This window comes from Lepidochelys kempii, chromosome 6 (genome assembly GCF_965140285.1).
Source record: "Lepidochelys kempii isolate rLepKem1 chromosome 6, rLepKem1.hap1, whole genome shotgun sequence".
Classification (NCBI taxonomy): Eukaryota; Metazoa; Chordata; order Testudines; family Cheloniidae; genus Lepidochelys; species Lepidochelys kempii.
In genome coordinates this window covers 106,711,126-106,724,277 of record NC_136385.1, presented here as the reverse complement: position 1 = coordinate 106,724,277, position 13,152 = coordinate 106,711,126, and the positions used below count along the sequence as shown (strand labels likewise).

Here is a 13,152-nt window from a genome sequence, read left to right as displayed (position 1 = left end):
TCTAAAATAACTGGGAGATATTTATTCCAACACTAAAAGTATATATCAGCAAATCCCTTTCATATCTGCTACCTAAAAAAAACACTGCAATTATTAATCTAAAAGTCTGAATGCAAATCATTGAGAGGAAAATTAATGAAAGAAGGGATGGTCTTGTGGTGATACTTCCTTTCTCTCACCCTTTGTTTGTCTTGTCTATTTAAGCCTGTAAATTCTTTGCTGTAGGGACTGTTTCTTACTGTGTGTTTGTAGAGCTCTTAGCATGATGGGACCCTACACTTGACTGGAGACTCTAGGCACTACTATAATAAAAATAATTAATGGTAACAATAATGTCTGTCTCCCACAGACCTAAAATAGATATTGACTGCTACTCAGTATCATTAATATTTCTTTAATGCAGATGAGGTACTCGGTGGTGTACAGTGCAAAAAACTAAAGATAGTCCTTCCCTGCAAAAAACTCTTTGTTCTGATTTGGGACAAACACATGTCAAAATATCATAATTTATGGTGGAATGAAAATTACAGTTTTCTAATCCAGAGGATGGGATAACTTTGCATGCATCTTTTTTCCTCGTCATACAAAAGTAAGTCATAGCCTCATTATTTTTTGTCAGCTTTGTGGAGGGACTTGATTGAGGACTGTGGGGATGACCTGGTCTGGGAAAGGCATTCCATACATAGAAGTCATATATTTGTTGTATTATTAAGAATAGACTTCTTGAATATAACAGACGCAGTAAGTACACAAAATAGTTCCAACTAGGGTGACCAGACAGCAAGTGTGAAAAATCGGGACAGGGGTAGGGGATAATAGGAGCCTATATAAGAAAGAGACCCAAAAATTGGGACTGTCCCTATAAAATCAGGACATCTGCTCACCCTAGTTCTAACATATGGGATCATCTCATTAATGCAGGGTCCAGTTCTGCAAGCTTACGTCCAATGAGTAGCCCATGGAATCAGTTACATGCATAGTTAACTGAAGTTGTCTTTGCAGAATCAGACCCATATTATTTAAGATTCTAGATTTCATCAACTTTAGAATACATAGTGAGATGGGAAGCTAAATACAGCCCCTGTGCAATTACCTTACAGTAAATGGATAAAATGGCATGGTAGACAGTGTGTTCTAAATCTCAGTAACAAACACAAACTGATATCAGAACTTCAGAAAAAATGACAACGAAGATTTTGGTATTATGTACAAAAGCTTCTGAGTCAAAGTAGTGCATGTCCTTACAACTACAAATACAATATGATCAAACCTAGCCTTGTTAATTATATGTATTATCGTTATTTTAGGAATAAAAAAAATAGTCCTGCTAAAGTGTTGACATTTGGTATATAATACATTTTAAAGGTTGATTTTGCCCCCAAATTTTTACAGCATAACTGAATACCAACTTTTTATTGTACTCTTTGTATTCTGGAAATGTCCCACTCCGTCCTAGTTAGAACCAAGTAATAATTGTTTGTTTTATAATAATTATACTAGCAGTACATATTCCTGTAAGCATGTAAAATGATTGTTTTAAACAATCATGTTTTAAATGATTTCTTAGTTATGACCCCTATCCACTTAATTGTATGTGTATATTTGGGGCCCAAGCCTTGATTCTGCAATCAGTGTAAGTTCTCTTGAGTACTGTCAGCCTTCAGGAATGTGCTCTGATGATCTGGGCTACCTCCAGTTGTGAATATTTGAATGAGTGATAGTTGCAGGGTCTCCCTGAAACACACCTTGTAAAATTCTTCATCATAAAAGAGTGAGGTGTGTTAAGATCTGCCTTAAAATTTGATCCCAAATGAAGAAGGGAGAACTTCCTCTGTACTGGTGAGACTTGGCAAATCTGTCAGATTTTTAAGTCTTCAGCCTTGTTCATAACTATCCTGGCATCATTTGGCCTAGGGTCCAATCTGACCTGGCCTGGCTCTTTGGAGCCTTTCTGACTTTTAGAGCTGTTGCTAGGAAACCATCACCCTCCATTGCAGTTTATATAGTTGAATCACATGAAATCTGCCAAGCACATCCACTAATGGTCCGATCCTACTTGTTTTTTTGCCATTGATTTAAATGAGAGCAGCATGAGATCCTTTTTACAGTTCACTTCTCAAGATGTGGCCACTCCGTCTTTCCCAAACCTCAGTGGCCAACCAGTGTGGAGAAGGACTGAGCATGTTCCCTACTCACACAACATCCTTCAGGGAAATAACATGCCCCTGAGTACTTTCACCTCTTAATCTTGTCCTGATTTTCAGAACGAAGATCCAAGGGAATTGTGTTTTGTGAAGAACTGAACTGTACTTCCCTTCCCAGGGATTGTGATTTCTGCTCTGTTTGGAGATTTCCTGACTGTAGCATTATTAGCAGGTCAAATACCTGATTACTAGCACCACCATGCAGTCTTCTAACACCTTCCACCTAAGGATCTCAAAGCACTTTGCAATTGTAGATGAACAAAGTCTCATAACAGCCTCGTAAGAAGCAATGTTCCCATTTGCAATCACCTTGGACAATCTCATTAACACATGACAAAAATAATTTCCTATGAAATAATTTGCACATAGAACTTTTCTATTAATTAATTTTTCAACAGTAATTTTATAGGATGAGTCAAACAGCTTATTTTAACCTTCTGAAATGTGTAAAAGCACAGCATTTCCACACACCCCATATGTTAATCCCAGCATCTGTATATGCACAATTGTGCACTTCACATTTCTTTGCCCACAGGGAACAAAATGAGGAGAATCTATCATCTCTACAGTCTTGCATTTAAAAAATGGCATTTGTTTCAAAACCCTGCTATAGCTTTTATTTACTTAACTAATACTTGTTAGAAACTGGTCATATGGTTGTTGGGTTTTTTTTCTTTTAACCTTCTGTTTTTGTCTTCTAGATGTCAGTACTGTATGGTCAAACAGCTCAAGTACTGGAAAGATATGGCCTATTTCACCCTATACAAACACCCCTACACCTCTAGAAAAATGTAAAGAAAGACTCTTAAACGGCAACTTTAGTCTGCAAATTTTTACAGACAAACACATTTCTTGAAACCCATCTCAATGCACAATTGACAACACACACACACACAGACGTAAGAAAGAAAATATCAGTGAGAACTGCAGTAGTGATCAGGATCCCTAGTCCTGAAAACAACCAGGTTATAAAACATTCTTTTGATTGTTTTTTTTTCCCTTTTTTGTTTTTAACTCTCAGCATACCAAGAATGTTATTGGTAAGGAAAGAAAAGGCCTTACCATGCAGTGCATCAGGAGGAGAAGAGAAGCAGAGAGCATGCTGCAGAGATTAAGCTCAGCATGGCATACAGATATCTTTTGGAATTGAAGAAGATTGTCCAACCCATTCTTCTTAATAAAGCGGACAAGTTTTCTCTAGGCTTGAATTTTTCACCAGAAGTCAGATCCTTAAAGTGCATTATATTTTCTTCTTCGGGAGATGTATTTCCTCCAGTTAAGTTTCAGTGCAGCAATGCCATTTCCAATCAGCTCTGAGAAGTTCTTCATTCCCAGATACATGGTGTCAGAGGGACTCCAAAGAAAATCAAAGAAAGAAAGGGAAAGGGGGAGGGAAAAAAAGAAAACACCTTACTGAGGCCCTAAAATTACTATGCGAAGAAAAAAATAATGTATTCTCCCTCTCTCTATATATGTTCACAGTAAACAATATGATCATGTAGGGAGAGCGGGTTACTATATAATAAACCAAACCAATCAAAACCAAACTTTCCTAATTCCCACATGGTGCATATTCATTATTGCTGCACTACCAAACAACCCTTGTAATCTTAAGGAATCTTTGAAACCATCTTACCAAGACATCAGCCATCCGTTTTCTTTCCCAACTAGTGTGGACATTAGAAATTCTACATTAGCTTTGGAGAACCCTTGGCAAAAATAAGTAAGTAAATAAAAGAATACATTAAGTATAAAAGCGAAGCCCCTAAAGAAGAGGAGAGTTTAAGAGATATCGTGTCTGAAGTTCCATGGATACGCATACACTAAATTACTATAGGGAGTAGGGTGACCAGATAGCAAGTGTAAAAAATCGGGACGGGGTGGGGAGTAATAGGTGCCTATATAAGAAAAAGCCCCCAAAATTGGGACTGTCCCTATAAAATCAGGACATCTGGTCACCCTAGTAGGGAAAGGAGAATGGATAAAGGACAATGGCTAAGGGAAGATGGGTGGGGCGGGGGGGAGTTGAGTGGGATCCTGAACCATCCTGAGCCTCCCACCTTCTCCTTGGCAGCAGCTTGGGCTTCCCCTGTACCTTCTGCAAAGCGTATTAATTGATTCTAGTTGCTGAGCAACTAACTCTTGGGAAGGAGTACTTGTGGCACCTTAGAGAGTCACACTGACACCTTCACCACAGCCTCAGCAGTAGCAGCACTGAGAAGAGGAAGATCCAGAGGGTATGGTTTCTGTCTCCCTCCTACCTCCACCTCTCCGCAATTGTATGTTCAGTTTCCCTGCAGGAAACCTTGGCAAATTTTTGCACTGGAAAGGAAAAAGCCCACATTAATGCAGAGGGGAGGGGATGTGGGTTGCCCTCCTCCCTCTCATGCTGCACTGACAGGACTCAGCTGAATAGCCCTGCTTCATGCTGACAATGCTGCTGCTGCTGCTGTAAAAGGGAATTCCTCTGGCTCTACAATCCCAAGAGGGGCTGCAGTGGACTGGAGCACTCTAGGTCAGGAGGGCTGGCGTGGCAAAGGAAAACCGACCCATGCACAGGGAGAAATGGATGAACTGAGGTGTGAGGGACAAAGGAGTAGCTAAATTACAGCACTCCACTGAAAAGCGAAGCTGAATTAATCCTCTGGCTCCATATGCATGTTGCAAAACATGTAGTTAAAGCAATGAGCAACTTTTGTAATTATAGTTGCATGCAGGTTTGAAATACACTATACTAATGACCATCCACCAAGCAGTGACTGCTGAAGCCATCCTCTTGCAATCACATTCATTGGACAGTATTGTAATGTCCAATCACAGCTCCTGTATGGTACATTTACACCACTCTTTCCAAACACAGAGACAGACAGTCTCTGACCAGAAGAGCTTGTAAATTAAGATAGAGTTTGCAGTTCTCTGGATATATTTCCAACAGTATGCATTTCAGAGCTATACAACTTAATTCCGTCACTGGTTTATTCGATCTTCTGGTTAATTTGATCAAAATTTCATGAGCTAACTCACTTGTAGTTTTTAAAACAGCACAAATGCTTTCCCAATCATTTTTGAGCATTAAGTCAGCAATACTGGATAATTCAATGATGAGCTATAGAAAGTTGCCATTTAGGGGTCATTCCGGCAGCTGCTCCTTTGGAAGAGTTACCATTGTTTTCAATGTGGCTGCAGGATTGGGTCCTTAATAAGGAAGGCTAAAATTTGGCATGAGACTGAAGAGTATGAGATAGAAGGCACAGCAATACTAGGGTGACAAATACTATACAAATAATCAGAGGCAACTAGACAGAGCCTGATTAGAGCCCATTGAAATCATGGGAGTCTTTCCATTGATTTCAATCACCTTTAGATTAGGGCCACATAGACCAATGAAGAACCATGCAATGATTTAAAAAATGGCTACAAACAAATGTATTGAACAGTCACATTGGATAAAGTCTGAGGTCCTTACTCATGCCTTACTTAGGTAAACTTCCACTGTCTGAGTAAGGACTGAGAAAAAGTGAAATGGCCTCATGACTTGGCCCATTCTTACAGGCTTTATAAGCCCCATCAAATCCTAAACCAGATGTGTTACATGTGATGGTTATCAAAGATATAAACTAGATCAACTATTTATTTCAGTTCAAGTGCCACCATTAGGAAGAGCAGGGTCTTAAGTACTATGTGAACATGCAGCCACATAAATGGACACATAAAACTCCCTTTTGAAAAGCTACCACATATATCCTGTTTTGTGCTGCATAAAGTGCTGACTACCTGGTGGAGGAGGGTACAAGGCCACACTATGAATAACAGTGAGGTTTGTGCTAGTGGACTGGGGGAGGTGGATCCTCCGTTATGCTGGGCCTTGATGTATTACTTTGGGAGTTTTTCCATACCTCTTAGAATTCTCTCTGCTTCTCTCTGAACCCCCTCTGCTTCAGCTTTTGAAATGGGGGTAATCAGAACTGAATTCAGTGTTCCACCTAAGGGCCACTGATTTATATAATCAATTCCACGTTATTCATTTGTCACGGCACCTCTTCTTTTGGCATCTCAATTTCTGATAGTACCTCATCTCTATTACCAGATAAGAGTAAGTCTGACAGCATAGATATTCTGTGGTGGTGACTGATGCAAATAATTCATTAACTTTTTCTGAAACTTCTACATGTTCTTAAATTGCTCCCTGGCCTTTACCCCCTGGATATATATACTCACATCAATGAAAGTGCTACAGTGCTATAGGGCAGGGGTTTTCCATGTACTGCCCAAGGTTCTCTTTCTGGTAATCCAAAAGTTCATAAGAACATACAGGCAGTGCAGTGGGAAAGGAAGTAGGGTTGGTAGCATGTGCATATAGGGGTGCATGTGTATGCATTGAGAGGTGAAAGGAAGTTTCATGAGATAATACCTCTCGTACAAAATGATCCACAGAATGGAAGAGCATGAGAACCAGGGAAAACCACTGGACCCATTGCCAGACAGGGATGCTATCGTGCTGATCCTGCTTAGCATGCCACTTGATTTTCTGAAAGAAACCAAAAGTTTATACAGAAGGAGGAGAGGAGACAATGGAGAAGTGATGGCAGAGCGTGAGAGAAAAAAGGAAACTGATCTTTATTGTGAGCTTGTATAATGATTTATAAAGTTCCATAGAAAACCTCATGCTAAAGTCTCAAAACTACAGACTGGGCAAATAGTACATTGTGAGGTTAAAAAAATATAGAAATATATAAGGAGGAGGAGAAAACATGTGCCCAGGGGTCTGGGAAATTCCTAAAGATTTCAATCCAGGGAACAGACACAGCTGGGGAGGTCTCCCTGACTATTCTGTGCACATAAATCACTGAGCTTGCATGAAAGTAACTCAATATATACAGAGTATATAATAATTCTTGGCAATAGCTATTAGTTATCAGTCGTGATTTTTCTATTATCATTTCATCACATATTTGTTACCCAGTTACAATATGTATTTATCTGTTTTTATTGCAGGCAGCGAGCCCTTTGGGAAGAATGGCAATATGCTGCTGGTATTTCAGTAGATCTTACATTGTATTTTATTCTATACCATGAAATCCATTCTTTTTATAAGAAACTGGGTTCAGGTGGAATGTATGCTACCTCTCTGCACAGAGGCAAATTTCATCAAAAGTGCCAAGGAAGGGCAGCAGAAGGACAAAGCAATACAATGAAACAACTATAAAAGTAAACAAGGCAACAACTGGTGATTCCAACTGGGCACACAAGAATCGGGAGACTTAAAATTATTAGAAAAAACCTCAGTGAGAAAAGACAAGAGGTGTTAATGTCTGTATAATATTTAGAAAATGCAAAGCACTACAGATAAAATTTAACCCCATGCAAGGGGCCAGCACAACCATCTAAGTTCCATTTCAGCCCTCAAAAAGGTGCTGCATAGGTCTTGAATGTCACTGGATATAATGCTATGTATTATTATGCACTGAGAAGCTCTGGTACAGTATATGCTTCACTTCCTGTTCCACTTTCTTCTAGTTTATCTTTCCCCGCACTTTCTATCCTTTCAATATCATCATTACTACCCCCTAACTTTTGTTCTAACCGTTATCATTACTGGGTCCCCATCCACAGAGAGGTACAATTTCACTCCATATTTCCTCCAAACAGCATGCCAGTGGCATTCATGCATAATATGATTCAAGTGGCAGGAGAAAGCTGAGCATAGTAACCCCTAGCCACTCCTCCAATTTCATCCACTTCCCTGCCACATTCTTGCTTGACCCTACCAGCAGTTCCTAGAATACCAAAAGATCAAACTTCATTCTAACTATTATCAAATTTAAATACATTAAAGAGACCATTCCATCGCCACTTGTAAATTACAGTCTTGCCAAAATAGTTGTCATTTTTCACTCCCTGAATTTCCTGTTTAAAAACAATCTCATTTGTAGAATATTTGAAAAGATGTGTCGTATGCATGGAAATCATTAGGTATTAAATAATATGTGCAATTTACAATACATGCTGAATTTTAATGAAGAGTATGTGAAATAAGTTATCCATACATCAGAAGAAGTTGTCTGGAAATGTTTCTAACTCTGACCTTTCGATAATCTCATTTCTCTATTAATATTCTGTCTATTGCAGTAAAACCAACCAAGTTTATTTTTTGCCTTTTTAGTTTAAATACTGTTTAAGATATTTGAGTTTCAGTGATTTCCTCTCCAGAGCGCAATTAGCAATTAACAGGACAATCTCTAACCATGTGAAAAAGTACAGTTACGTTTTTTTTTTAAATCTTCAGAATATATTGAAAAAATAGACATGTATAATCATATTTACCTGGGTAATACACTGTTTTCACAACAATCTAAAGAATAACTGACTTTCTTTGGAATATATGTTCAATAAAATATTACATTATACCTTTAAATTTAACAAAAAAGATTTTTACAAAGCAAGTACTATTACAAATAAATGAGCACATTATTATTGTATTCTTTTTATCTGTATCTGCATTCCATATGGTAACAGGTGAGATTCTTCTCTCACTTATGCCAGTGCACAACAAGATTAATGTAGTTACATCAGGGAAAAACTGGTGCAAGTTAGAGGAGAATCAGGCTGGTAGAATGCAAAGCATCATGAATTGGTTGTAGTTTCCGTGTCTACTTTTAGATCCATGCTCTTGTTTCCTTTAAGTAAATACTATTGCACTGGAACTTGAAAAGTAACTTGTATAATAAAAGACTTTAAAAAAAAGGTCTCCAGCTCATGACTGTAAATTGATGGATTTACTTTTACATTTGTCACTTTAATCTAAAATATAGTTGTAATGGGTCTGATTCTAATCTTACTTACATTGACTTTACACTGGTGTAATTCCATTGACTTTGGTGAACTCATTCTGGATTTACACTGGAAGCAGAACCAGGCTTCTTGGGCCACATTCTACTCTCACTTAAACCAGTATAAAACCGCAATTTTCCCATTGCTTTAATGAAGATACTCCAGATTTGCACTGGTGCGACAGAGAGCACAATTTAGTGTATTATACAGTAACTGTATCCCAGCACATAGATATCAGAATATCTAACTAGTGTTATAGGCACATTGCATGCAGTAAATACATAGAATAAATGTTTTCTTCTTTGAAAAGAAAATCCTTGTTTCAAAAACACTTCCAAACCACATCAGTGGAATACTGCTAACACCTCAATTTCAATTCCGGCAGATTTAAAAGTGACATATTGTGCTAAAATGCAATTTATTATAACAAGAGAAAGACGAATTTTATCTTTTTAGGTCAGCAGCGCCGAATCAAACTTCTGAATCAAAAGGAGGAGTCTGACACTGCTTTCATGGAAGTCAGCAGCAAAACTCCATTTGACTTCTAGATTTGGGCCCTCTTTTGTTATTAGTTATATTAGTTTTCATACCAAAGTGGTTGGCATGTTACACCAAATGAAGAAAAAGCGAGTAATGCATTTCATGTTGCTTACATAAAATGGTCCAATTTTTATGTTAAAACACAATAGGAGTTTAAGATACCATTCTTTGAATGGCCTAAGAAATGCAATGATGTATTTGTGCATTCTTTATTTATATCTGAAGCTCATCAGAAAAAAAAAACTTCTGTACAGCTGTGTAATAAGACAGGACATGCAATGCATGAGTTCACTGAATCTCAAGGGTGCTCCTCTGCCTGAAATCCTTTTCTACAGAAGCATATTCACAGTAGGCAAAGAAAAGCTCTCAAGTAAGCTAAGCAGAGCAACAGTTACTGCTGCTGAGTGCACATTATTTCTGAATTGGCAATATACCTACTGGGCAAAAAACATTACAGTATGTTAAAGAAGGATTAGACAGGCATCAGCTAAATTAGTCCTATTAAATTTTAGTTACGCTCTCTCGTGTGTATTAAATGATATTACTGCTTAATAACATAAGCATAAAAGACAAGCAAAAAGTGTTTCTTTTTCATATTTATTTATAAGCAATAGCAGTCTTTTGAAAAAAAAGGGGAAATTTCCTTCACTGGGGTATCCCCCAAGTATTGGGATAAGTAAAAGAAAATTATATATTCATATTATTCACTCAAGTGGAATTTTCATTGATAAACTGGGACCTCAATACTAGTACTTTTGGTTGCTGCTTTATAAATTCTTTGTGGGGCTGAATACCTCATGTTAGCCAAGGTACTCCCTAAAGATTATTAAAGACTTTGAATAAAGGGGTAAGTGTATTGCAGGAAAGTGTTACTAGAAAAAAAGTGCACTTTGAGAGATTTGGTATAAGATAATTTTTTTAAAGTATCTGTTCTCATCATTGCTATTAAAAGTACTATTTCTTTCCAAAATTCCCTTTTCAAGACCAAAAAAACCCCAAACCCTCCACAGCACTAGTCTATTTCTTTTGCTTCATAAAAGCAAGCCTCATCAAGCAATTAGTTAATGCCTGCAGAATTGTTTTCTGCCAAGAGTGAAGGCACCCTTATGAGCATTCCTCTGCTGAAAGACATCAGAACAAATTCTCCATCACTAAACTTTATATCAAATACACTTGAGTTGTTGTGAAAATTTACTTGAGTCCTTTGTTTGTCTCTTCTGAGACCATGCTGTTTATCAGTCCACTGATGAATATTTGCAAAGATTTACAAATGAATAATGAGCAGGGATTAACAGTGGCCCACTCAGAGTCAACAAACAAACAAAATCACTCCCATGACACTTAACGTTTTCCTTTCTCTTTTAAAAGGACAAGAAAGAAGAAAAAAATACACACCTATTTTCTGAATATTCTCTTTTGCCTCCTTTTCAGTCTGAGTCCTTTAGTGTCTCTCTATCTTTAATTATTTGACCACAGTGTATGCACATCTTAAATCCTTTCTGTTTTAATATCTCAATCCCTTTCATGGATTAATCTGCAGTTGAGATTTTAATGAGAGCTATTTCTCATGCTCTTATGCTAAATTATTATACAGGGGAGAAAGTGATAATAGTCCTGTCTTCTGTCAATTATACATCTAATTATTCATAGATTTTTATGTATAATTGTTCTCTGCCAGCATGCTTGGTTTTAATTATCATAGGCAAATTGGAAAACACGGTTTAAATTAATTGCTTTCTGCAAACAAGCATAATTACTGCCTTCTTAAAAGTATGAATATTAATAATGCAACCCAATACTGCCTTGTTTAGTAGACACTCCTGCAAAAAGAAATCCATCTTTAGACATTCCCCATTAATAAAAATAATTGCTTTTAAAGCTAGCAAATATTCTCAGATGAAAGTGAAACCATGTTAATTAAGAGAAAACTTACCAAGCAATTGATTTACAGTCAAAAAGATATATATTTTAAACATAACATACCTTTTCTGTTGAAAGCCAAGAAACTGTATGTCCCACCTTTAGAAGAGCTTCAGTGACAATATTTAAAGAGAAGAGCTGACCTTTCAAGGGGAAGAAGAAAAAAGAATTATCTTTCTTGGTTACATTCCCAATAAAGGGCTAGGAAACCCTTTGCTTACTACAATATTTCTGCAAGCTGAAACATAATACAAGACGCAGAACTTCTGTCAAATTTAAAGTGACAATAAAGTTCAGTTTAGAAAACAGTTTACTCAGAAGAGCTATTCAATCAAAAGCATCTGAAGAGAAGTTTAACAGAAAGCCACATCTACATAGGTTATCAATTCTATCAAATGTATTAACATTGTTTTAATCAGAGTAACAAACCGTGTGGCAAACAGCTAGGAAGGTCCAATCTACAAGCAGAAATGTGATGAAAAAAGATTTAGGCACAGGTTCTTCACTAGCTAACGCTACTTCAAGTACAACTACTCATTACAATATACAAAAGCACGCAGGTCTTTAATACCTTTTTTAATTAGGAGTTTCTTTTAATATTCTTGAATATGGAAGACAATAATATAGCAAAATAAATTTTACAACCTATAGAGAGTGGATTTATAACCTGACCAACAGAAGATGACAACATGTAAAGTACTGCTGCATATTTAAGCATTCAAATAATACACAGGCTGCGTCCGTATCAGACACATTTTTCCACTCAAATTCACACACTAAAACAGAAGCCTCTAAAACATACCTATTTGTCTTATATGAGATTAAAACATTTCAGACAGCAAAGTTTTCAGGGCTTTCCCTCTCATGGAAGTCAGCTACTGGAATTTAGCTTACATGGAAATAATTACATTCTTCCATCTCTTATCTTCTTCTGTAGATGAGAGCTGTTGATGATGCCTGCAGCCTTGTTAGAATACTATTGTAATCCATTCAAGCTCAGGTAACCAAGACAAAATACGTACATCGTCATCAGGCTCAGGAGCAGCTTGGCATTTTCCTTGCAGTTTGTCTCTTCTTTTTTCAATACTTTATTTTAAAAATACTTCAGAACTGGATGTACTACAGGCTTTGCTATTTATACAGCACTCTGCACTGCTTGACTTGAACAGAAAGAAGAGAGTAAATGAAAGTGAATACTACAGAAATGAAAATGCTTTTACATGTTTAGCCTTTCCCAAATGACAGGGTTATCATTTTAGGAGCAGAAGGCAGATTAAAAAAGATGATTCAAATGGCTAGAGAAGCAGTAAGGAATGAAGAAGATACAAGTAGCAGCCCAGGAAGCAGCAGGCAAGGATGGTGTCTTGTGATTGCTTTGAGTTAATACTCCTCAGGGGGAGATGAAAAAAAAAGTACAAATACAGCAAAAGCTGTTTTACAAAGTAAAAATCTGTTGGATCCGCCAGGCTCTTCTGGCAAAGTACAGTATGTGTACTTACTCAGTTAATTCTAGCATTATAGCCAGTGTGCAAAGGACTCTATTAAATTATCAGCTTTGCTCTTGTTGCAAATACCATAGGTAGAAAAAAAGAGAAGGAAAATTCAGGCTTTATATAACATACTGGGCTTGATCCTGCTCCCATCAAAGTCAATGAGA

General features: G+C 37.2%; 1 protein-coding gene across 4 annotated transcripts in view; it reads right to left on the bottom strand.

The window, feature by feature from the left end:
* The window catches only part of TUNAR (transmembrane neural differentiation associated intracellular calcium regulator), a 35,711-nt gene extending 23,259 nt beyond the window's left edge, over positions 1-12,452 (bottom strand). The window contains exons 1-3 of one of the 4 annotated variants that reach the window (XM_078853506.1): positions 12,390-12,452; positions 11,559-11,638; positions 3,267-3,558 (exon numbers count right to left, since the gene is read on the bottom strand). In XM_078853506.1, coding sequence (XP_078709632.1) covers positions 3,267-3,305 — 39 coding nt within the window. In that variant the 5' untranslated portion in view covers positions 3,306-3,558; positions 11,559-11,638; positions 12,390-12,452. Of the gene's footprint in view, positions 1-3,266; positions 3,559-6,615; positions 6,701-11,558; positions 11,639-12,297 lie in introns of those variants that run through there. The other 3 variants (XM_073350718.2, XM_078853508.1, XM_078853507.1) reach the window with 3 other exon arrangements.
* Between the last annotated feature and the right edge of the window lie 700 nt (positions 12,453-13,152).